General features: G+C 44.6%; 1 protein-coding gene across 4 annotated transcripts in view; it reads right to left on the bottom strand.

Moving 5' to 3' along the window:
• The window catches only part of SVIL (supervillin), a 234,683-nt gene that overhangs the window by 84,335 nt on the left and 123,821 nt on the right, over nucleotides 1-26,527 (bottom strand). For 3 of the 4 annotated variants that reach the window (XM_049706463.1, XM_049706464.1, XM_049706466.1), the window contains exons 1-6: nucleotides 18,067-18,142; nucleotides 16,101-16,158; nucleotides 10,416-10,507; nucleotides 4,268-4,325; nucleotides 4,002-4,153; nucleotides 249-924 (exon numbers count right to left, since the gene is read on the bottom strand). In XM_049706463.1, the coding sequence (XP_049562420.1) occupies nucleotides 249-924; nucleotides 4,002-4,153; nucleotides 4,268-4,325; nucleotides 10,416-10,507; nucleotides 16,101-16,158; nucleotides 18,067-18,127 (1,097 nt within the window). In that variant the 5' untranslated portion in view covers nucleotides 18,128-18,142. Of the gene's footprint in view, nucleotides 1-248; nucleotides 925-4,001; nucleotides 4,154-4,267; nucleotides 4,326-10,415; nucleotides 10,508-16,100; nucleotides 16,159-18,066; nucleotides 18,143-26,527 lie in introns of those variants that run through there. The other variant, XM_049706465.1, reaches the window with a different exon arrangement.

The following is a 26,527-nucleotide window of genomic DNA, read 5'->3' as shown; positions in this document are numbered from 1 at the left end:
AAAGTGTGTCCCCATGACACCTGTTCAATTTATTCTTTTAAAAAAGAACACACCAAGAATTATATAGATCAAAAAGACCAGGAAGCTTTCTGCTTCCGTAGGACCTGTGTTGAGACTGCGGAAATTAAAAAACCATAAATCGCATTATTTCTGCAGTGAGCCCAGACTTCCGCAGAGCGCTGAGGACCCCCAGATCCCAGACACAGCAGTGGCAGAGGGGACGCAGGTGTCTGCAGGTCAGCACTTACCTGGCTCGAGCCTCGGCAGGGAGTGGCAAGTCGCCTGTGGAGTGGCTCGGAGAGGCTGGCTGCCCAGGTGGCGGCCCGGGCAGGCTGTGCGTTGGCTTTGGGGACCTCGGCATTTCACCGAGGGCGCAGTCTCGCCCGGAGAATGGGAAGGATGCGGAGCCCTCCCCTGCGGGGGGCAGGTCTCGGGCTGGCCCGGTGGCACTGGGCTCTTGACCTCGTCTTTGGTTTTCTACGTTGAGCAGCACCTCTGTGTCGGAAACACCATCGCGCCGGTGGAGGGCGTGGTCCTTGGACCCAGCCATGCAGCTCCTGAGCCCCGGGATCTCGGTCCTGGAGTAGGAAGCGCCCGAATCTCTGCTGGGCTCAGCAGAGCGGTCACTTTTCCCTCCCCTTTTCTCAGCCGTCTCAGGGTCCTTCCTGGACTTGCTGTATCGAGACGGAGATTCAGCGTCGCCTTCCGGGTCCAGGGTGAGCCCATACTTTTCTGCCAGCTGTCGTCTCCTCTCTGCTTTGTACCTGGCGATCCTTTCGGCTTTGGACTCTAGGCTCTGGGTGTCCATGATGCTGGAACCGTAGGGGGAGTCACCATGGATGCCCGAGGATTCTGTGCAGTGTTTGGATCGAGTCTGCTTTTCTAAGGAAGAATCCAGAGTTTCTTCCTCTTCATTGGATTGGCCTACAAGAAGATCACACACACAGATTTCAAGCAAATAATAAAATGTGGTTATTCTACTCTGTTCCGTACACGATATGCTCCGAGCGCCCAGGCTGTGAAGGTCCAATTTCTCACTTACGTGCAGCTGCCTAAAATGATTTACCTGGGATGCTGAAGAAGTTTGAGGTCTGCAGTGAAATACATAAAGGCTGTGACGTTCAATGGGCTGCATAAGCTGGGTCAAGCATGGCCGCAGCTACAGCTCAGTCCCGACAGCCCTCGCTCTAGTTCAGTGCCTATTTCCCCTTATTTACTTTTCTGCTTTTGAGTTTAATGTTTCATGTGTGAGGCCAGAGGACGAGTTCAGACTCCTCTAGAAAAGATAACAGATATTCGAACTGCTGTAATTTGACGAGTGATGGATAGTGGTTTCATGGGAAACCACACAGGATCTGATAGTAACCATAACAATAATGGCCCATGTCAACATCTGCCAGGTATGGCTGTGTTTTTCGTTTTTTTTTTTTAACAGAAGTGGCTTTTTCCAATTATACTCTGCATGCTCGATGAAAAGGTCTACGGTGAAAACAGGAAGGTTAACCTCCAAATCACCAATAATCACTAACACACAATAATCAGTAATAAATACATGGATAATTTGCTAAACTTTTCTATATACTCTTTCTAGTCTTTTATATGTGATTTCTTTTCATATAAGTGATTTCTTCTTTTTTTCTATATAAAATAACTCATATTTTATGTAACCTTAATGTCCTACATAAAACATTTTTCTAAGTGTGGAAATCTTATTTTGAAGACATCACTTTAAGGCTTCATAATATTTCACATTATAGGCATTCCAGAATCAATTTAACCATTCTCATATTTCTGGGCACTGAAGTTGACTCTAACTTTTAATCCGTCTTATTTTCTGATTACTATTACAAAAGATAGTTGCACAAAAGTGGAAATGCTTTACCAGTAGGTACATCATTTTAAGACACGTGCTAGACTGTCAAATTAATTTTTGTAAAGCTTGAATCGATGTACACTGGAACCTGCAATGTATGCTCTCACTAACACCGAGTGTTAATGTTAAAATTCGCCTTTGAGGATATGAAAAAGAATGTATACATATGTATAACTGAATCACTTTGCTGTACAGCAGAAATTAACACATTTTAAATCAACTAGACTTCAATTAAAAAATTTAAGAAAGCACATACGTAATATATAAAACTATACATGAGACTATCAAATAATCACATAATAATTTATTATCTATCTGTATCTGTTGTACTTCATCTTTATATCTCTATTTTGGATTTATATAAATAGTTCCACTTTTTTTTTTTTTTTTTTGCGGTACACGGGCCTCTCGCTGCTGTGGCCTCTCCCGTTGTGGAGCACAGGCTCCGGACACGCAGGCTCAGCAGCCATGGCTCATGGGCCCAGCCGCTCCACAGCACGTGGGATCTTCCTGGACCGGGGCACGAACCCGTGTCCCCTGCATCGGCAGGCGGACCCTCAACCACTGCGCCACCAGGGAAGCCCAGTTCCACATTTTTAAAAATGTTTATCATGATGTCCTGTTTCTCAAAAAAATTTTTTTCAATTAAATTAAAAATTGCCTTTGATTACTAGAAAAAGAGGATGCATGCATTTTTCAATTATTTAGTAGTCATTTGTATCATCTTTTTCTTCTCTGGAATATCTGGTCAAGCTTACTGCTCTATATTCTTTTGATTCACAGTGTCATTTTTATTGTTTTGTGTAAAATTTTATAGGAATAGGAGCTCTTTATCTTCTTCATGGATATTTTTAAACTTCCTTAATTTTTTTGTGAAGTCAAAGATTTTCTTTGAAGCACAGATGTTAATTATTATGTAGTCAAGTCAATTGACCTGGTCATTGGTGATTTCTACAGCTGTTTCAGTGTTTTGAAAGTCCTTTTCCATTCAGCTGGAACTAAATACTCACCTTTGTTTTCGTGTTTTTAATTATTCTCTTAAAATTAATTATGTGATTAATTGGACCTTATTTTTGTTTTGGGTAGGAAGTGAGGAGGGGGTATAGTTCCTCCCCACTGCTATCCCATTTTTCCCATTACCGGTTTATTAAATAATTCTTCCTTTTCTTACTAACGTGACGCTTCAATGATCATATAATACATGGATTAACATGTTATATACACTGGGGTTTATTTCTGGCCATATATCTCGGTACTCTGTCTACTTTTGCTTCTTCACGTATGTAAAAAAGAATCTTAGTTCTCTAGTTTTCTGACCGCAGAAAACCAGAAACTGTAGAGACAGGCAAACTTATCACATCACGAAGGGAGACCAGCATCTCTCTCTCAGGAAGGAACCAGAAAATACCGGATATAAGAGCAGCAGCACAGAGCCGCAGAGTCAGGGACGGGGAGGGCAGGAAGGGCAGCCCCGCGCGTGTCACCCTCTCCCAAGGTCACGTGGATTATCTGATGCTACAGCAACGTCTGAGTAACCAAGGAAAAGCTGTCATGTTTGACATGCTGTTCAATATGAAATAGATACACAATGCATTTAAAATTACATCTATTAAAATAACTTAAATAGGATGCTTGTTGCATAAACACATAGAGTAAGAGCCCCAGTCATTCGAGGTCCAGCTTTGCTCTTCCAGGCTCCCTGCCGAAAGCAACGCTGTCCTGTGCTGGGCATCTGTGCATTCTATTTAAACCTATTTTAAGAGATGCCTGTCTTACTCAGCCCTTTCCCAAACAAACCTGAGGGTCCCTGACAGCTGGGGCCCTGAGCGGGTGGAGAAAGAGACACAGTTCCTGCCCTGGGATGGTCTGGGGCGTGGGGGTGGAGGTGCGGGAGACAAATGATTGGTCATCAATTACCCAACTGGGGGTCATTTCTCACTGCTGTGACACTGGAGGACCACACCTGGGGCGTGTGGCAGAGCTGACACAGGTGTTGCTGCTGGTTTGAACACACCCACAGATTTAATACACATTTTACATCTACACAATTCACGCTCTTGGAACATCTCATTTTCCAGGAGTGCTGGATAGAAAAGGCTGATGACGGGCCACCGGGCCACAAGCTCACCGATGTGAGGACTGGCTGGGTCTGTGGCGCGCGTGTATCTGGGCAGGTCCTCCTCCAGCAGATGATGACTCACTAAGCCCGTGCAGCTCTGCAAGAGGATGGGCTGCGTGTCCGTTTCGATTCCTTCTAGGCGCCTGGCAATTCTTTCTTTTCTGTGCAAGACACCAGCAAAGGCGTGGTGAGCCACGGACACCAGTTCTCAGGCAACCCTGGACACTGCTTCGCAAACTCTTCTACTTCCTAACTATGTACAATGAACATCTTACCTTTTCATGTCTGAAAATTCTTTCCTCTTTGGTTCAAAGAGTTTTCTTAATTCTGCAACTAAAATAAGACAATAAAGAAGAAAAAGATAGTCCAGTATTTAGTCGTCATGTGTTCATTTTATTCATTCATTCGTTCATGCAACATGTATTTATGGAACTCATACTTCTGTTCATGGCTCCCATGCAACAGTGATACACAAAACGGACACAGTTCCTGCAAACTGTCTTATAATGGGGGAGGCAGATGCCAGATGAGTACGTGTACACACACACACACACACACACACGTCACAGGCTGGTCTAAGAAGTAAAACCATGGAGTAATAAGAGTGAGTTCTATTTCATCCAGGGGAGCCAGAGGGAGCCTAGCCCTGAATCTCTCTCCAGCCAGCACAAATCTCACTGCTTTTTAGTTTTATTAGGTTTAGCACGGTATTTCAAGCTTTCCGTCATGCAAAACTGCAAACGTGCAAAAGTAGAGACTAAAGTACTGTGAACCCCCACGTGCTACCAGCAAGCCGCAGCAGTCAGGAGCTCACACCACTTCTACGTCCCCCATCACTGACCTGTAAAGACCTGTAACTACCCGGTGGGGTTTCTAACGGTGCGTGACTGCACACCTTGGTCAACTACAGTTTAGATTAACCCAGTTCCTATGCCTCCCCTTACAGGCTTTCCCTGGAAGGAAATGTTAACGTTTGCTTCCTGGCTGTAATTCAGGTGGACGATGGAAAATGTAATGACCCCTACTCTCCCGGCAACGCTGGGAGATCAGATGAGCGTCCTACTGATGTTGTGAGGGTCTCCCGTGACGCTGGCCACAAAGATATTGCACAGAGAGGCCAAACAATGGTTTCTCTGGAGAAATGGCCAAACTTGGCAGAGAACCGAGGTCTCTCTCCTCCTCAATCACGTGCATTCGTAAGGGCTCGTCTGACCAGCTCCCACTGAGGTCCTAGGAACAGAGAGCTGTGACAGCCCTGGGGCCCACGAAACATCTGCAAGGCTGAGTCAAAGCAGAAACTCACAGGATAGGGTACGAATGCACAGAATTGAATTTTCAGCTGCTTCAATTTACACTGGATTTTTTTAAGTGGTTATTTTCATTTTTGGCTCTGCCGCATGGCTTGTGGGATCTCAGTTCCCCGACCAGGGACTGAATCCAATCCACGGCAGTGAGAGCCCCGAATCCTAACCACTGGACCGCCAGGGAAGTCCCTAAGTGGTTATTCTTAGTAGTGAGTCAAAACCTCACATGTGCAGGCACACACGACTTTATCCTGTCCTTTGATTGTGTTCAGAGATACCAGCCATCTTTCTATTTACTAATTTATTTTTAAATGACGGCCACCTGAACAGTTAGCTGGATTGACTGTTTTCAAAGGACAGTTGGCTTCACAAGTCTGTCTGTCCAGTGGCCTTCACAGGCACCAGAGCAGCTGGGGGTGGGTGTCTGGCTTCTCGTGTTTGGTGTAGAAGGCAAGGGTTTGGTTACCATGGTACCTCCTGCCTTTGGAGGAAGTGTGGCTTAGAGCAGTGTCCCTGATCATTTACTGGGGAACAAAATAAGGTCATAAATCAAGCTATACTTTAAATGGGCCCATGAGCTTGTTAATTCTTCGTGGAAATCTACAGTGAATCTTCTAGGAAAATAAAAAAATCCCTCCAGTAAATAAGTTATCTCTCCGTCTATTCTTTCTAACAAATTAATTCTTGAGGACCAAGACCTGCCTCACTCCTACAGACACGAGACAACAGAGAAAAGAAATGGTGTGGAAGGCAAAAAGGAGCAGAGAGACATCTGGAGTTTGGTCTCCCTTCTCCAAGTCTACCATTTAAAAGCAAACTTAGTAAAACACACATGTAACATAATGACTCTGGTACACCTATTCCATGTGAAAACATGTCGGTTGTATAAAAGAGAAGGATGCTTTATTTCAATGGCTGACGTGTGTGTGCACTTTTTTCATTCCTTTCCAGGAAACAGAACACCTTCATACAGGCACGTGCAGTCCTTATTAGGCACCCCCCCTCCCACGTTTTGGTTGGGTTTATCATAAAACACTGGAAAAGAAGCTACTACTAAAAAATCATGGGAATTGCCCCGACTGTGGAAACATGTCATCACTCCATGTACCAGGTATAGAGACCACGGACTCTTCTATCATCGTTATCTTCTGCCAGTCCTGAATATAGTTTATTATTATTTATAATCTCCCAAAAGGTTTCCTTCCTTTAAAATTTTTATATAATTTCAGACTCAGAAAAATTAAAAGACATATTTCATATGTTAACATTGGATTGAGTTTTTTACCCTCCTTCTCTCTCTCCATATGCATATTTTTGTGTATATACACACGCACATATTTACATATTAATCTTTCTGAATCATTTAAGAGTAGGTTGCAGCCTGATGCCCTTTTTACCTCTAAATTTTTCAGTGTCTATTTCCTCAAAACAAGGAATAAGAATTTTGAAAAAATTAGACGCAAAAGCCATAATTCAATTGATGGTATGCTGTGTCATATGTATACAACTAAAACATGGTTCAGAAAAGTGATATTCATCAACATAAATCCAGACAGAAGCTAGCACAGCTGATCTAACTTCTGTTGTAACAAATTTTCTACTTTGCTTTCAAGTGCATTGAGACTTGTACCCTTTATACCTGTGATTTTAGCTGCTGCCCTTGTCTAACAATATAGATTCTGTGAGTCTAGTTCTTCAGTTATTTCTGCTGGGCCTTGTGTTGGTCATTTTCCAAGTAAGGCAATTTAAGGGACTTTGACATCAGGGCTATAATACTTTATAAAAAATATTTAACTGCCTCATATACTTTGTAATAGTATATAATACCAATACTCAGGATAATTGGTTCTGTTAGGGGCTTTTTTTAGGAAACGTGGTTTCTTCAGTTAGTTCTGAGAACAGGCTTTCTGGTAAAGTTATTGTTGAGTTCAGTCTCCCAAGCCTGAGTACAGCAGAATCTTCCAAAGAAATATAAGTGGCGGGGGGACTGCCAAGAACAGCTCTCTCCCTGCCTGCATTTGATACCATAGGCCAGATCCAGAATATTCTGAAGACTTCTCTTTCTTCCCCAGGAGTAAATCCCCTTTAAGTTTTACACGTGGATGTCAGCCACTAATATAAAGACCAGCAACTTCTAAAATAAGTCATCACACACCTAGAGGAATGAGGGGGAGACCTGATGGCTAAGAGAAGGGGTTTTTTGGGGAAAATAAAAATGTTCTAAAATTGCCTCTGCCGATCAATGCACGATTATATGAATCTACCAAAAGCCACTGAACTGTCCACTTTAAATGGATGAGTTGAATGGTATAGGAATTATGTCTCAATGAAACTGTTAAAAAAAAAAGGAGAGTCATATATTTGGTCCATTTCATAATTCCTTAATGGAAAATCTATTTTAATATGATAAGTTTTACACAGGTAAAGGGTCTTAATCCCTTGATTACCTGTTTGTGATACACAGTTAAAGGAAGTTCCTTAATTTAACGGAATTTAACGGAAGCAAAAATCCCTCACTAAATGAACAGGAAGAGACTTCTGTAAATTTATAAACATACATGAAACTCCATGCCATTAAAAGTCATAATCAATTCCTACTTTTCACCTGCTATTGCTAAGAACCGAGAGAATAACAAACATGGAAGTGGAAAGTTCACTGGTTATACCTGGGTCTTTGCAACCACGCCTGCCCAAACTGATAAACAGTAAAGACTGTAAAATAAGACTATGGGAATTTACATGAAATTTAGGGGAACAGGGACTCTGACACTTTAAAAGCATGTTTTAAAGGCCTTGTTAATTTAGAAACATAAATCTGGTGAGTACATAGTTAATGATCTTTGATTGGTGAAAATCATTTTTATTACCAATTATGGTAACATGTTTAATTAAACTGGTTAATAAGCTTATGCATTTTAAAATTTTGTTATATGTAGAGTTCCAAGTCGTTGAACCTTAAGGAATCTAGGCTCTCATACTGTTCTTAATTTTTATGATCTTAATATTGTCTATTATTCATCAAGGAACTGGGGGCAGGGGAGACAGGAAGAGGGAAAACTTTAGCTTTATATAACGTTCCCTAATCAGCCAAGTCTAAGCTATTGCTAAAATCAAGTTGTTCATTCTTATTCTTTGCTTTGATCGTCTTCATAGACTTTTACATTTGGCTCAGATTAAACTGAGTTTGTCTTTCACAAACAGTCTTAAAAAATCGGAAGGGCCTTTCCATTTCATACTTGGGGTTCCAGGTGGGAACCCTTCACGGCATCTGTCCTACCCTTGACTACGTGGCTTATGACCTGACTTGAACAGTTAATGCAGAACGAATGAGATCACAATGCAGTGCATTTCACTTCGACGTACTACGGACTATCAGAATTTTCCTTCTCCCACAAAATTTCACCCGCCTCCTTGTAATTCTAGACATTCTTCTTACTTTGGCCTCCGGAGTAACAGAGAATAAGCCTCCATTTCAGTTGACAGTGTTGTTAAGTACTTGAAAACTGAAAAATTTCCGTGTTTGTTTCCACCGGGCCAGATCCCTGGGGTCCTTCAAGTATCCATCTTTGTCACCCTGTGTTCGGGCGTACGACCCACTCAGTTCCTCATGATACATGCGAATTTGCCAGTGGGCCTGTATAAACTGGATTTCGTTTCTATTAAAAGACTATTTTTTTTCTGGTCTAATTTCTTCTGGGCTTGATCTCATGTGTTTTGTTGCTGCTTTTTTTGGTTTTGTTTTTTTCAGAATAGAAAAAAATTCTGACCTTTCACCAAAGCTGTTTCTTCTTTAATTTATTTTTTATTGAAGTATAGTTGATTTACAGTGTTTCAGGTGTACAGCAAAGTGATTCAGTCATATATATATATGACTTTACAGATGCTTTTCTATCATAGGTTACTACAAGATACTGAATATAGTTCCCTGTGCTATAGGTCCTTGTTGTTTATCTATTTTATATACAGTAGTGTGTATCTGTTAACTCCAAACTCCTAATTTATCCCCACCCCCCACCCCTGCTTTCCCCTTTGGTAACCATAAGTTTGTTTTCTATGTCTGTGAGTCTGTTTTGTAAATAAGTTCATTTGTATCAGTGTTTAGATTCCACCTATAAGTGATATCTGATATTTGTCTTCCTCTGTCTGACTTCACTTCGTATGATAATCTCTAGGTCCAGGCATGTTACTGCAAATAGCATTATTTCATTATTTTTTATGGCCGAGTAATATTCCATTGTATATATGTACTGCATCTTCTTTATCCATTCCTCTGTCAATGGACATTTAGGTCACTTCCATGTCTTGGCTATTGTAAATAGAGCTGCTATGAACATAGGGGTGCCGGCATCTTTTTGAATTAGAGTTTTCCTCTTTTCTGGGCATACGCCCAGGAGTGGGATTGCTGGAAAAGCTGTTTTCTCTGAAGTAAGGGTTACACAGCTCATCTGGGATGAAGACAGCTTGTGAGCTGGTACTCCCCTGCGTTAGTGTTACATTTGGTAGAAACAAAGTTCAGGTAATGTTCACATCATTCCACGGGCAGAACTAGGCACAGTGGGCTGGTGGCTGATGCAAATATGTGACTGCATGTGCGTCTAGTCCAATGAAAATACGAATTTGCCAAATGTGTGAGAACCTACTTGGGTGAGAAGAGAGATGCTTCCGACGCAGTCTGCACTGCTTGCCCAGTGTGTACCCCGGTTGGGAGCTGAAAGATATCAAGTGTAAATGCCTTTCCTAGCACTGGAAAGCATCAGGGGCTGGAAGCAGTGGGAAGGGGTGGAGAAGAAATGGGCAAATGAGCGGAACCCACCACCCGTGGAGAAGGTGAAAGGCAGGAGAGAGATGAGGTAAGGCTGATTCTAGAACCCCTCTCTCATCCTCTGCACCAGCCTCCAGTGAAAACCTGAGGACGCCTTAAGTGAAAGGAGGGAACCTGTGGAAAGGTGAGGTCTAACCATGCAACAAGAGAGGTACTTTGAGGCTGATTCCTGGAAGAGACAGAAAGGTACACAGAGGAGAGCAGAGCTGGAGGTTAGCGTAGGGGCCTCCTTCAAGAAAGTCAGGTCACACAACACTTATACGCACTGTGCACTTGTCAACCATCTAGAAGTCTCACCTTTAGGGAGGGCAGCTAAAAGCTGAGCATCGATTCCTCTTTTGTGGTTAGCAAGCGGTTCTTTGTCTTCAAGCAAGAACTCTTCCTGAAAGCTAAAAATAATTCCATTAAGAAAATGTTTAAAGTCATTTTAAACCTGGTATCTGATATGAACCAAAACAGTGCAGAACGTAAATTATGCTACTGTTATACATAGTTAAACATGTGTGTGTAGATCACAAGTGAAAAGTTCTATTTGGGGGCGTTAACAGGTACCTTTTTTCAATTATTTATGATTTTGTTAATATGATTTTTGGGTGCAGCTAAATAATTACATCAGCATAGGCGGGGGCGTGGCCTAGGGGAGTGAAAACATCGCTGCGCTGGGAGTCCGATGCCTTGGTTCAGACCGACAACCTCTTCAAGGGTCACCAAGAGCTGTGCAAGCCTGGATTACTCATTCAACCTCTCTGTGCTACAGCCTTCCTCAGAAAATCAGCAACTTGTCTAGGTGATCTACATGCTTTCCTCTGGGTTGAAATCAAAGTAACAAATGCCTTCAAACAAACAAGAAATCAAAGCATGGTGAAGAGGTCTGAAAGGTTCATGAAAACTTGTCTGGGAAAAACAAGAATCAAAAAGGGGAGACGAAGAAAGGAACTGAGCGCTTGCCTCGCACTTGCCTCGCACTTGCCTCGCACTTGCCTTCTACAGGAAGCCATCCCGGGTAGGAGCTAACTTCACAAGACCCTCTGGGGTGTGACCTCCTGAGCGCCGTGCCGGTGCAGGCTTAACAGCCGACTCCCTCCTCCGCCCATCCTGCCCGCAGCCCCGCAAAGCACCTGTTGGGCAGCATTGGCTGGTGGCGTAAACACTCCCCTCCCCCGGCACTGCCACTCTTCCAGCTCTCCCGTGGCTCAGTGACCTATGCACGCGGGCACACTCGCTGGGGAAGAGGGGTGCGAGCCAGTCCCAACACCCCCGGAACTACTGTCAGCCTCAGCTCCCGGATCACGAACCCGTTCGAGGCTTTGCCCATGCAGCAAGAACAGTACATGAGGCGCACATCTCGCTCAGGCTCCTACACTGTGTGCCGTCGCCCCAAGACTCAGTACCCACAAGTTCAAGGTCTCCGTGGGGACGTGCCTGGAGCTCGGCGAGACAGAGCTGCTGCCTCGCAGGAAGAAAACGAACCTAGGGAAACAGGAAACTCATCTTCCCCAGCAACACGATCACCTCTGGAGAGGCGGCAACAGGTCTGCAAACACACCCAGCGCGAAGCCGACCTTCCCTGTTGATGGTCCCCTGTCTGTGCTTGTGCCTGGCAGGGGTGCGTATCCACAGAGGCCCGAGGGGAGACTGAGGAAGTGCTGTGCATGCCATGTGAGGGAACGCGTGGATTACCTACATCCCATGTGTAAATTAAATTAAATTTCAAGGATCGCCTGCACATTCCAAAATATGGCCATCCCATCTTCCTAGAGCCAAGCTCATCTCAAACCTTAGTTATTGCTTATAAATGTGGAATGGGAATGGGTGATGAGGGCCACATTCACATCAAGAGTCTTGAGAATGAGTAGTCTTTGTAAACCACAGTCCAGTTGGCTTGAAGATCCTAAGACGCTTGCTGAGGTCAGAGACTTGGAATTAGCCCTGACTTCTCAAGAGTGAATCGCAATGCAGGGACAGTTCTCAGTGTTTTTTTCAGAGGTATGATGTAGTCTAAACCGAAACATTTAAACAACTGCAGAAAGGTACCCTACTTGAGGAATGGCACGCTATTTTAACTGACGGTTTAAATGCTTGGAATATCCGGATGAAGTTCTGTACTGTCTTTGGGAAATGAAAATCTCAGGGAAAAAATCCTGTATTACAATGAAATGATGCAGTCCCTGAAACAGTCAGCTCCTGTGGCCACGACCTTGGGGTACAAATGTATTATCTCATCTTTTCAAAAATGAACATGTGTGTTTCTAGTTTTCCCCTTTCATCTGCTCATCAAAAAGCTCAATGAAGCCGCTAATAAAGACTAAGAAACGACCCCCTACTTAAACATTCTGCTGAACTTCTACAGAGTGGGGTTCACAGGCCATCACCCTACACCCCTGGCTTCACACGCACTTACTTTCTTGAAACAAACTACAAATGTGTTTGTGCCGATGGAAAGGATTACAGGTGGTCAGAAACCAATGGAAAACCAGAGCACATTAGGAAAGTCTCTCCGGCCTCCTCGCGTGGTTCACTGTAAATGCTGTTTCCGCCTGAATTCTCACCTCTCCTGCTTTCTTCCATCCTGGCTGAGTCCTGCTTCTGGTTTGGGCCTCAGTTTAAGGTTGTTTCCTTAAGAAAGAACCCTCTGACCCAAGTGTCTGTCCTACCAGAGCTGGTTGTTTCTGTAAGAACCCTCTGACCCAGTGTCTGTCCCACCAGAGCCGAATCTATATTATGCACCTCTGTTACTTTCTCTTATGTTATCCTGTTTTCCTATTTACAGAACCAAGTGTCTCACTTTAAATTACTGATGTTTAAGAATATTTTTAAAAAATCAATAAACGTATAGGGAATGAATGAAGGAATGGCTCCAGTAAAATACTTCAGATGTCTAGTATGACTCGCTCTGAAGTGTTTTACGTATACATTTTATACACTGTTGATGTGATGGGGCAAAGAGCGTTAGAAATACTGAGACTAATTAGAAGGGCATGCATTCAATCACATCAGTTATAAGCTTGCTTTCTCCCTCCCTTCCTTCCTTTCTTCCTCTCGTCCTTTCTCCTTTAGAATAACATATAATTGGGAAAACAGCTCTCCTTATTACCTTTGCCCACCTGGCATGCACGGATGAAGATATGTGTATGTTTGCCCGCGTATGAAGTATTCCATGTTTCAAGTCTCCATCTTCGAGCTAAACTTTTCTTATTGGAATCCACGTGTCATCGTCACACTTTGTTCTTGCTTCTACTGCCTCTCTATGTTCACCAAACGGCTGCTAACTTCTGAGGAAGCAGATGAGCAGGTCGAACGAATAAGGAGCATGGGTCGGAACCAAGGACCCTGACTTGAGATTGTCACAGAGCTGTGACTGACACAAGATCCCCCAAATCGACGTGGAACCAGGTTTTGAAAAAGGTCACGTCTCTGCCCTGGACTTTCGACGCCCGAGGGTATGAGGCAGCAGTGAAAATGCTTGCAGGACACGCTGGTAAAGAAGTATGGACTCTTCGTGAATGAGTCACCCCTTCTGATCACCACGGCCGGTGAGACACTTACAAAGGCCGCCCCTACCCCAAAGCCCTGACAGCATGTCCTCTTGCTTTTCTGAATCAGAGGCACCCAGAGCAGCCTCACTGGTGGGGCCCATCCTCAGCTCACACAACTGGTGACTCCAAACCTAAGCTTCGGATGCTGGGTTGCATTCTTCCTCGTCGTCACCCACTCGGGGATCAGGGGTCTCTGCCTGGACAACCTCTGTGGGTCTTGGTGGGTTTCCACAGCTCCAGGTGGGATCCTCTATTTCAGCATGAAACTCTCTCTCCATATGTAATGAAGACATGCTACAGTCTTCATTTTTTGCAATTATAATTTAAAAAGCTTCTAGTGTGAAGAAACACCTTTAATATGTCTTATTTACCTTCATCTCCTCCGATATGGAGCTCACTCCTCATGACTAATTATTTTCATGCTTCTAGCTCTTTCCGTCTGCTTCAGTAATCTAAAAAGAGCTTGCCCTTTGCTTCCACGATAATTTTTTTTTAATGTGTCCCATTAACCTACTTAAACGCCCAGCAATAGCAACAAGGGGAAATTTTATTAAAGTGAGAGCAGGATATTCTGCTGTCATTACCTCCTATCTTTTACACAACGTGGGATACAGTATTCCAGTAACTGCTCAGTATCCACACAGTGAAGGGCTCCCCGACATCTGCTCACTCTTCTATTGCAGTTTAAGTTACAAGACAGATGAAATCCATTACCTCATATTCTCACCTCTGGTGTCTGGGTGACTAGATTTCTTTGAAGGAGGCAGGTTCTTGTATTTCCAGCCCAGTTTACACTTAGGAGCATAGCAAGGGGGCCACTGTTTTAATAGGTACACATGAAATAACACCGTTTTAGAACGGCGGTGTCCTCTGAGTCCCTCTCCACTGGAGTGACTGACCTGCATTCATAGTTCATACTTCTCCTTCCCAACTCCCTTCCTATTGTTCCATTCTCTTGGTCACTTATTAGGTCTATTACAGCTAAACCAACCTGCTAGAGACGTATCGGGAATGAAACTGCTGTGGTCTGAATGTTTATGTTCCCCCAAATCCGTAGGTTGAAATCCTGACACCCAAAGGTGATAATATTAGGAGGTGGGGCCTTTGGAAGGTGATTAGGTCATGACGGTGGAGCCCTCATGAAAGAGATTAGCGCCCTTATAAAAAGAAACCCAGAGAGCTCCCTGGCCCATTCCACTAAGAGCAGATACAAGAAATCAGCAGTGGGCAACCCGGAAGCGGACCCTCACCCCACCACGGTGCACCCTGATCTTCGACTTCCAGCCTCGATGTGAGAAATAAATTTCTATTGCTTATCAGCCACCCAGTCAACGGTAGCCTGGACGAACTAAGACATAAGCCTTAGCTTCTATTAGAAAGATGGAGAAGATGAGAAATACGGGCGATTGTGTCAAGCCCCACAAGAGTGAGATTTCATGAGTCAAGTAAGACAACCTTACTGATAACTCTGCCTCCCCACCTGACGCTAAGATGCGCACGCAATTCATCAAAGCTTTACCCCGTCCAGTGCGTTCACGAGGCCAATGCTAACATTTTCAAATGCAGAGCCAGGCTCAGCCTGACGAGGACAGTGGTGACACAACTGTTTATCCCGATGCTACTGAAATACAGACTTTTTAAGTAAAGAAACGATGTCTTATGTAACAAGCGCATCTGTGTGGAATGAGGGGTAGATCTGGGTTGGGTCCTTCTGGCATAATAAAGTGTATGTTGAAAGCCACACCTGGCTGTGTAAGAGATAATTATTTTGTGCCTCTACCTGAAAATCTCAAAACCTGTTAGGGACAGCGATGTCCTAGGAGGCATCTGAGATACAGCTGCCTTGTTTGGTACCAACTTTAAGTTTTGTATTATCTCATATCAGTTATGATGTACTGCATCAGGTAAATGGAATTAGCACCCATAACATCCTGCAGCCAATGGAACTGAAGTGCAGAAAGGTTAAGAGACCAGGCAGCAAGAACTCGCCTCGACAGGGGAGTGGGTGGATGGGTGGAGGGAGGGAAGTAAGGGGAGAAGAAAGGGCAGAAGGAAGGGAGAGAGAGAGGAGGAACAGGCTAGATCCTTTCTTAAAAAATGAAGAGCTCCCTTACTCGAGGGATAGACTGCGAAAAGGACATCCCATGCTTAGAGGCAGGTGTGAGACAGAAAAGATAATAGCCCTTGACAAGTTTGTAATTATAGAGATACCAATAGCCGGTTTTGCAAATAGTTCCCATAAAAAGCATTAAACACAAAAAGCATCTTTGCTAGCTGAGTGTACTAAGTCAGCTCGCTTTGCATGTTTTAACGAGTCAAACTCTGGGGAAAAAACTTTTTTTTTTTCAAACATTTAAAACTCATGAATTAGGAATGTAGGAGAATAATTTCAAAAGCTCTTACAAATCTTCAAAGCTTAAGATTCCTTGAGCAAAGACTACTTTACCTTGGAACTATTCTTTGACGCGGGAATCCAGCAAGGCTTAAGTTTTTCTTGTTCAAATCTAAGGGGAAAGAAATAATATAAGATTGAAATACCCACACAGTCAGTTAAGACCAAAAGAAAACACTCCAATGGGAAAAAAAATTCTTCAGTCTCCCTTTGAGAGCATTTAAGAAAAAGGAAACCATGAACCAGAAATGTGAATACAAAAAGGACACCTTTATGAATCAAATTCCACCACATACATTTTACTTAGGCAAGTTTTTTTGGTTTTGGTTTTGGTTAATAGTAGCCAAGATACTCCATGGGTTAAAAAAAAAAAAATTCTGACATAGTTCAATGCTATCATTTAAATTCTCTATGGCTACAAGAGTAACTCAAAGCAATTAAATACTGAAAAACATGGATATTATCCTCAGGGAAAAAAAAAAAAAGGAGCGAAAAAAATTGAACAATTTTGGTCCAGGTGACCAGGAAGGTTGAAAGTCATCACTGCCTGATATATTTGAGATGCTTTTAAAGAATGCATGGTGGGGGGCAGGCACGTGAGGGGTTGATGAACGGGGGGCGGGAATACTTCAGGTGTGTTTTTATTGCCTTCATTAAGATCTAAATAATAACAATACATCGAATTCGCCACTTATTTATTTTTGAAGACAAGACATATATTATGTAAAGACAGCTGGTAACAATCCCATCCGGCAAAAACACACACTGAGTGAGTTGGTTAATGAAAACCAGGCACAGACAAATGCACAGCCAGCCTTGGGTAAGTAATCTGTTTTACAAGTTTTGGCATAGAGCAACCGTTTGTCCACCCAGAAAACCACAATTAGACCACTTACGGACATTCTTTCCCCCGTGGAAATTCCTTTTACTGTTTAATATTTGGGGGCAGAAGCTTGAGGAAAAGGAGGTACAAGATATACCAGATGCCGACATGTCGTTAGTCATTAAAATACACCCTGAATCCCGGAATTTGGAAATTCCGACCAACTAGAGAAATACAATAAAATGAAATGTATATTGCCAGTTAAACATCTAGGCTTTTCTGCTAATTACACAAATATCTTTGTGTCACATTTAGAAAAAGAGAACTCAGTTCGAAAAGCTATCAAAGCACAGGGAGATCAGCGTGGTGCTTTGTGTCGACCTAGAGGGGTGGGATAGGGAGGGTGGGAGGGAGGTTCAAGGGGAAGGGGATATGGGGACATATGTATGTGTATAACTGATTCACTTTGCTGTACAACAGAAACTAGCACAGCATTGCGAAGCAATTATACTCCAATAAAGATGTAAAAACAAAAAAGCTATCAAATACTGTAGAAGAAAATTCCTGCATCTGATGCCCCAACTGTTCAAATCACTTCCTAATCGTGCATTTGGGCTCGAAAAGGCTTTTATAGACAATGGCTGAATTTCCAATGTGTCATTCAAGATAACCTAAGCATCTCCTTTTGGTTCAGTCAGTGAACTGAATCTGAGATGTCACTTCAGTAGTTACATTGAAAGCACATCTTTTCCTCTGGGCTCAAAAGGAAGCCACTAAAAAGACAACATTTTGTTCCAAACAGTCTCCCATGAAGATTTCGTAAAAAGACAACCACCACTGCCTACTGGAAATAATTTAGTAGATACAACATTTGGTTTAGAAAAATATTTTAGCGGAAGTACAGCACATCCAGAACTTAATCCAAAGTTTGGGCATTCCAATTTAATCTGCAGTGTTTCCTCCATAAAGGCTTTAGTGGTTTAGCAATATCTTTAACTTACAAAAGAAAAAAAAAAGTCATGTTTCTCAGCATCACAAGACAAGCTAACTTATAAAGTCAACGAGACATTTAAGGTATCCTTTGAGAAAACCACAGAACCGTGTAACAGGGGCATCCAAGATAAGATGGAGGATGCAAGACGTTCCCGACGTTATGAAATAGACACTTCAGTGCATTTTGCATTTCTCTTGCCTTACCTTGTTTCTCAGAGAACTTGAAAGCTCCCAAGTAGCTAGAAATCCCTGGGCTTCTGAACATGGTTGCACACAGAAAGTTCAGGGACAGAGCCTGCTCCACAGCTAATTCTCAACCAGCCACGGCCTGAGGCCTGTCTGAGCAAAACTAGGTTGAGCTTTTCCCAGCGCAGGGCTACAGCAATCAGGCACTGGTGTCCTTGACAGTATAGTAAACGCAAAGCAAGAGACTGCAGGCTAGAAGAGCTCAAACCCCGTAATCAGATTACAAGCAGAAATTAGGCCTGTGGATGCTGAAATAGACTGGATTCCAGGGATGGGACATTTATGAGGTTACTACTTCAAAGCCATGGGCAAATCACAGCTTCCGCTTAGGAGACAATGCCGTAACCTAACTACCATGGGGAGAGTCAGGACAACTCCTCCCTGCCTTAAAAAGAAACAAATAAAAACAAAACCATACAAAGCCTCTCAATGTACTGGGAAGAAGGGAGGACTCCTAACTATTCCCAGGCCGCTCCGAGTCTGGCTTTGGCTAAGTTCAATGAAATACTTTACGGAACAGGGAGCCAAAATCCCATAGTTAAGACTTAAGATTATGAACAACATATGAGTGAAATTGTGGGAAAAGGACGGACAGATATTACTAGAGGTTCAAAAATTTTAATTTGAGACAGAAGCTCTTAAGAATTACTTATTCTACTGACCCTGTTTATTTTACTTTTTAAAAAGACATTTTAAAATTTATTTATTTATTATTTATTTTTGGCTGCATTGGGTCTTCGTTGCGGTGCGTGGGCTTCTCATTGCGGTGGCTTCTCTTGTTGCAGAGCACGGGCTCTAGGTGCGCAGGCTTCAGCAGTTGTGGCTCGCAGGCTCAGTAGTTGTGGTGCACGGGCTTCAGTAGTTGTGGCTCACGGGCTCAGTAGTTGTGGTTCGTGGGCTCTAGAGCTCAGGCTCAGTAGTTGTGGCACACAGGCTTCAGTAGTTGTGGCTCACGGGCTCAGTAGTTGTGGTTCGTGGGCTCTAGAGCTCAGGCTCAGTAGTTGTGGCACGCAGGCTTCAGTAGTTGTGGCTCACGGGCTCAGTAGTTGTGGTTCGTGGGCTCTAGAGCTCAGGCTCAGTAGTTGTGGCACGCAGGCTTCAGTAGTTGTGGCTCACGGGCTCAGTAGTTGTGGTTCGTGGGCTCTAGAGCTCAGGCTCAGTAGTCGTGGCACACAGGCTTAACTGCTCCCCGGCATGTGGGATCTTCCCAGACCAGGGCTCAAACCCGTGTCTCCTGCATTGGCAGGTGGATTCTTAACCACTGCGCCACCAGGATGTGAGAACTTCAGTTTTGTAGTAAACCCAAACCTGCTTTAAGGACATTTTTTAGAGCAGGTTTGGGTTTACTACAAAAGCGAAGTTCTCACATACTCCCCACCCCACACGTGCACAGCCCTCCCCATCTTCGACATCTCCCACCAGATGCTATATGTTACCAAGGGTGAACCTTGGTAACACTGATACATCATAATCAGCATAGTTTAACCGCAAGGTTCACTCTTGGTGTTGTACATTCTATGAGCTTGGACAAACATACAATGACACGTACCCATCATCTTCTCTGCCCTCAAAATCCTCTGCACTCTGCCTATTCATCTCCCTCCCTTGGAGCCACTGATGTTTTTATGTCTCCATAGTTCTGCCTTTTCCAGAATGTCACAGAGTTGGAATCATACAGTGCGTAGCCTTTTCAGATCGGCCTCTTTCACTTCGTACGTAGTATGCACTTAAGGGTGCTCCGCGTCTTTTCATGGCTTAACAGCTCATTTCTTTTTTTTTTTTTTTTTTCCTGCAGTACACTGGCCTCTCACTGTTGCGGCCTCTCCCGTTGCGGAGCACAGGCTCCGGACGCACAGGCTCAGAGGCTATGGCTCACGGGCCCAGCCGCTCCGCAGCATGTGGGATCCTCCCGGACCGGGGCACAAACCCGTGTCCCCTGCATCGGCAGGCGGACTCTCGACCACTGCGCCACCAGGGAAGCCCAGCTCATTTCTTTTTAGTGCTGAATAATATTCTGGATTATAACTGGATGTAGCACAGTTTATTTATCCATTTGCCTACTGAAAGACATCCTGGTTGCTTCCAAGTTTTGGCAATTATGAATAAAGCTGCTGTGAACATTGGTGTGCAGGTTTTTGTGTGGACATACATTTTCAGCTCCTTTGGGTAAATACCAAGGAGTGTAACTGTTGGATTTTATGGTAAGAGTGTGTGTAGTTTTGTAAGGAGCTCCCGAGCTGTCTTCCAGAGTGGCTGCACCATTGCGCCCCCCCAGCAGCGATGAGCGTTCCTGTTGCTCCCCCGCCTCTCGCCAGCATCGCGTGCTGTCAGTGCTCTGGTTCTGGCCACTCTGACAGGTGTGTCGTGGCGTCTCACTGTTGCTTCCATTTCCATCTCCCTGATGACCTATGATGTGGAGCATCTTTTCAAGGGCTTATTTGCCATCTGTATCTATTCCTTGGTGAGGTGTCTGTGCAGGTCTTTGGCCCAAATTTTATTCAGTTGTTTGTTTTCTTATTGTTGAGTTTTAAGAGTCTTTTGTATATTTTGGATAACAGTTCTTTATCAGATGCATCTTTTGCAAATATTTTCTCCCAGTCTGTGGTTTTTCTAATTCTCTTGATATTGTCTTTCCCAGAACCGAAGTTTTTAATTTTAATGATGTTCAGCATATCAATTATGTTTTTCATGGATCGTGTCTTTGGTGTTGCACCTAACAAGGCATCACCATACCCAAGGTCACTGAGGTTTTCTCCTAGGTAATCTTCTGGCAGTTTTATAGTTTTGTGTTTTACATGTCCGTTTATGATCCGTTTTGAGTTATTTTCCATGCCGGGTGTAAGGTCTGTGTCTAGATTCTTTTGTTTTTTACACGTGAATGTCCAGTTGTCCCAGCACCACTGGCTGAAGAAACTACGTCTGCTCCATCGTTTTGCTTGGGAGTCTCTGCTCCTTTAAGTAAGAACGACTCCCTGTATCTGCCTGTGTTGTTAATCTTAGAGGCAGTGAGGGCCTCGCTTTATCCATTCCTCTGTGGACGGACGTTTAGGTTGTTTCCGTGTCTTGGCTATTGTAAATAGAGCTACTAAGAACACGGCGATGCATGTACCTTTTTAAATTACAGTTTTGTCCAGATATATGCCCAGGAGTGGGATTGCAGGGTCGCAGGGTAGCTCTATTCTTAGTTTTCTGAGGGCGCTCCATGCTGTTCTCCGCAGTGGCTGCACCAGTTGGCGTTTCCACGCCTGCCTTTCCTTTTGCACGTTAGAGTACTCTCTCAGGATCACACAGCTCGTGGTGTGGCAATGCCAGGCTGGAAGTCCACACCCTCTCACTCTCCCCAGGACGAGTCCCACATTAGCCTGGGCACAAAAGAACGGGGGCCACTGCTATAAACTCGTCCTGGACTGACGTCATGGTGTCCCCCAGCCCAAGAGCCCGGGTTGCCTTAATGGGCAAAAAGATGAGTCTGACCCCAAGAAGAGGAGGCAAGCCAGCTGCTGCCTGCTTTTTACAAATCTCACATGATTTCCTGGTCTGGTTTTGGTGCTACAGATGTTCATCGAGACCAGGGCTGTTGACTCCAGACATGAGTAACTAGGGCATATCTGAGGCCCAAAGCAAAGACGGAAGCCAATGTGCCTGCTGTGGGTGGGTGTCACGAACCAAGCAGGCGGCTGGTAAGTCTCTGATTTCTTCTCCCCTTCCCAAGGCCCTCACCTTATGGCAGAAGGACAAGGTACAGATGTTATTAGCAACTTTGAAGAGTGTATAAAACAGTGAGTCAGGAATTCTACTTCTGGAAATGTACCCAAGGAAGGAGGAGAAGGATAGTTACCGCCGTTGTGTTTATACACGTATAACGCTGGAACCAGCCCACACGGGGCCGTGGAGAATGGGTAAACAAATTACACAAGAAAAGCAGATCTGAAACTCCACTGGTGATCCGAACCCTTTTCATGAAATGTGAGATACACACACACACAGACATTATCAGAAAGACAATAAACATCCCAAAGCATTAATTATCTCCCAACTCAGAGATAACTCTCTCCATGTTTTCCCCTCTCTATTTCCAAAGTTTCCACAATAGGCATGAATGGCTTCTATAATTACCAAAACAATTAAGCACAAATGAAGATGAAGGTAATAGGTCCTTCTGAGATCCCAAGGCTTAGAGCTGGCCTAAAAATCCAGGGCAAAATCATGATGGGAAGCGTGCCCATGGGCCGATGGCATGAGGTCAAACCGCCCATTCCTTCTAAGCCTCCTGTAAGCATTTCTTGGCTATAAATGAAGCTGAGCCAGAGACTGGCCAACGCCCTCAACGACACGCAACACAGGCTTTCTCAAACTTGACCCCGGGGGGCCCTCCTTGAGACTCCTTCTGAAGTCGTCTTGTCTTTCCTGAAATGTGGGGCTATTGCGGGAAGCAAGAATATGGGTGCTGGGGGAGAGACGGGAAGAAAAGGTCAAAGATTCTCCAGGGATGTCTCGTAATGGGAGAACCCAGGGAGATGATTCTTGTTGTACAGCCGTGGACAATGTCACTAGGAGGCCAGGTAAGAAGGGTCACCTCCTCCATTGCCAAGGTCCAAAGATAAGGTGTTGGATGACAAAGGATCAAGGTGTTAAACCCTGAGGGAGTGTGCTGCGTGGTCATGGCTGTGGCTAGACCGGGGCCGGCGGTCCTGTGGCGGGTTCTAGCTGAGGACATCCATGCATCCCCGCAGGACAAGGGGCAGCTGTTCTTTGGGAGTCATCACCATGGTGGACGAAATGGAAACAAAGCCAGTGAAGAGGGAAAGAGCCACGTACCGCAACTGGCAACGAGCCATTTTTCTACCATACCCGGTGGGATGATGGGCAGAAGCTGGGAAGACCTGGCCAGCATGCTGACAGCATGGTGGGGTGGGCGCAGTGCTGAGTGCTCTAGGGCAGCGGTCCCCAACCTTTTTGGTTTCGTGGAAGACAATTTTTCCTTGGCCGGAGTCAGGGGGGGTGGGGGAATGGTTTCGGGATGATTCAAGCGCATTACATTTATTGTGCACTTTATTTCTATTATTATTACACTGTAATATATAACGAAGTAATTATACAACTCACCATAGTGCTGACAGGAGGCGGTAACGCGAGCGACGGGGAGCGGCTGTGGATAGAGATGAAGCTTCGCTCGCTCACCCACCACTCCCCTCCTGCTGTGCGGCCCGGTTCCTAACAGGCCAGGGACCGCTACCGGTCCATGACCCGGGGGTTGGGCACCCCTGCTCTAGGGCGCTAGCTCGTGGTTCTCTCTAGGAGATCCTACTAGTATCGCCCCCTGCAGATGAGAAAACTGAGACACGGTGTGATCTGGGAGAAATACGCAAGCCTAGATTGACCCTTTAAAACGCATCTCTAAAGGCAGATCAGCCATTCGCTGGGCAGACAGCCAAAATAAAATCAAAGAGGGAAATACAGAGGCGAGGTCATGACTCAGTGAGAAAATGATGCGCAGGCACCCTGAACGCTGGAACACGTTATTTAATCCACGCAGGGATCTACCTACTGAAAAGACCTGCAGGCATACGGCACGGGGCTGTGTGACGGCACCCTGCGTCTCTCACTGTGCTCCCTGAACTGCAACCGGGGCAGCCCCAGACCACAGGAAAGTGACCTGAAATCTAAGGCAACACGGGCCGGTGTGCAACGGTGACTAACAACTGTCCGAATACACACTGTTGTGAGTTACCAGTGCATTTCTAACATTAAGACGCGCCACGCGATTTTAATGAAATCTACCGTAAGCTACTAAGGTCGACGGCTGGGCTGACATTCCACAGTGAAGGATATATGTTTACAGCCTACGAAAGGAGCATTCTGCACGCTAGCAGCAGCTGTAAACGGTATTCTCATTTTCCTTAGTGGATTTTATTTATGTGCACAGACTCTTAATCTGGGGCAGAATTGCCGGCCATGAGGTAATCCCATCAGCGGGGAGACGGTTGGGTCCCTTTCATTTCCCTTTTATCACATACTGGTTATTCATGCATTCCAGATGCCTCATTTTAGTGTGCACTGTGAAATGCTCTGTAAATTTTCGTTAGTGGTAATATTTAGGGCAAGTCTGCAAATAAAATTGGGTGTTGTGTGATTATGTAAGGCAACTTAATACAGGCCACGTATGCAGAGATGAAAAGGCAAAAGTACTTTCAACAATAAGAAATATTACCACTCAAAGATATTTCTTTATCAGATGTGTTGAAAGAAACATGCCAGGTCTTGCCACATTCCAGAATTCTTTTTTAAAGAAAAGGCCTATTGCAATCCTTCAAAAGACTTATTAACGCTTTACACTAAATGTTCAAACAAGTAATGTTAACATTTGTTGTGAGAATTTAATCATCTGAACTTCTGGTCGATTTTGAATCTATAGCTAGTGAATCTTGCTGGAAAACGATCCCACGAGCTTAGAGAGGATAATCAACTGTTTCTCAGAGCAAGAGAAAAATAGACAAAGGTCCGTTTCGTGTTTAAGATATACAGACAGTGGCATATTATTATTCAGCCTTAAAAAACGGCATTCTGACACATGCTATGAACATGTGTCATAGATGAACCTTGAAGACCTCATGTTCAATGAAACAAGCCAGACACAAAAGGACAAACCTTGCATGATGCCACAGAGAAGAGGGAGAAGCAGAAGAGTCAAGTTTATAGACACAGAAAGGAGAGTGTGGTCACCAGGAGCTAGGGGGAGAGGATGCCGGGGAGTTCACGTTTAATGGAACAAATTCAGTTGGGGAAGAAAGAAAGCCCTGGAGGTGGATGGTGACGATGGCTGTACAATGTGAATGTGCTTAAGGCCACTGAACGGTGCCCTTCAAAATGGTTAAAGTGGGGGGCTTCCCTGGTGGCGCAGTGGTTAAGAATCCGTCTGCCAATGCAGGGGACACATGTTCAAGCCCTGGTCTGGGGAGATCCCACATGCCGCGGAGCAACTAAGCCCGTGTGCCACAACTACTGAGCCCGCGAGCCACAGCTACTGAGCCACGTGTCACAACTACTGAAGCCCGAGCACCTAGAGCCCGTGCTCTGCAACAGGAGAAGCCACCGCAATGAGAAGCCCACGCACCGCAACGAAAAAAAGTAGGCCCCGCTCGCCGCAACTAGAGAAAGCCCGCGCGCAGCAACGAAGACCCAACGCAGCCAAAAATAAAATTTAAAAAAAGAAAATAAAAAAAATTTTAAAAAAAGGTTAAAGCATTAAATTTTGTGTTACATATATTTTACCACAATTTTTAAAAATGTACACTATAGGTAAAGCACAGACAGACACAAGATGTAGGCAGGTGCTGGACATCCAGGGCACAGTTCCCCCGAAGGGCAGGGGACCAAAGACGGATGCTGACCTGGGTCGGGGAGACACCAAGGACGTTTCTGACCCGTTAGGGCACCAACACACAAAGGGCCCTTACGTGGTGATGTGACGAATAAACAGACACTTAGGTGTTTACTGTATAAAATCTGAAGCTATCTCCTAGAACATCATAAGGTGCAGACACCCTTTCTTTAGAGCAGCAGGGGCCCAAGCCCCATCTCACTGAGGAGATACCCCATCACGGTGGAAGGACGCAGACAGGATTACAACGACCCAGGAAAGTCGGAGAATGCCGATCGCTCAATACGCACTAGTGGATGGTTTTCACATGGACAGAAAGCTAGGAGATACGGAATCATCAGATGGGAGAATTTTCTAAGAGTCTAAAAATCCAGATGGCAGACAAGTAAACATGTAAAATCCCTGTTGATATCTGATAGATCCTAACTGTTCAGAGTTATGCCAGAGTGATTTGAGGGAAACAGCTCTGAGTAAAAGAACTTCTGGGCTTCCTCGTCCTCAGAAGGGCCTCTTAATAAAAGCAACACCACGGCCACCTCCACAACACTCAGTGTGAAAACCCAAGAAAAATGCAGCGATCTGCCATTCCCAGTGCCCCTAATGTTTCCCAAAGGTTATGCTCCCTGGTACCCCAAAGCCCTTGCCTAGAGTCTGAAAACAGGTTCCAATGCGTTTGCTGGTTGATTGGGGCCGGGGGGAAGAGGGGTGTCAGTGACACCTGACTGTTCATGGTGGCTTTTCCCTTGGCAAGGGTCACCGAGAAGGCAGATCCTGTGCTCACACATTGAGTGGCAATGGAAGGTCATGAGAAAGACGTGAAGACGTATTCTCCTCTGCTCGCAGAAATGCCTAAAGACATATTTGCACTTCTGAGTCAGTTTCACACCTGATAATAGGCAGATGATGCAAAACATGGGTGCCCTCAGAGTCACGTGGGGTGCTTGTTAAAAATGAAGGCCCTCCCCCATTCCCTGGAGGTCCAGTGGTTAAGACTCTGTGCTTCCGGGACTTCCCTGGTGGCGCAGTGGTTAAGAATCC

This window comes from Orcinus orca, chromosome 2, assembly GCF_937001465.1.
Source record: "Orcinus orca chromosome 2, mOrcOrc1.1, whole genome shotgun sequence".
In the NCBI taxonomy this organism is placed as follows: Eukaryota; Metazoa; Chordata; class Mammalia; order Artiodactyla; family Delphinidae; genus Orcinus; species Orcinus orca.
Note: the sequence above shows the minus strand (reverse complement) of the source record. Positions and strands in the feature narration are given on the sequence as shown.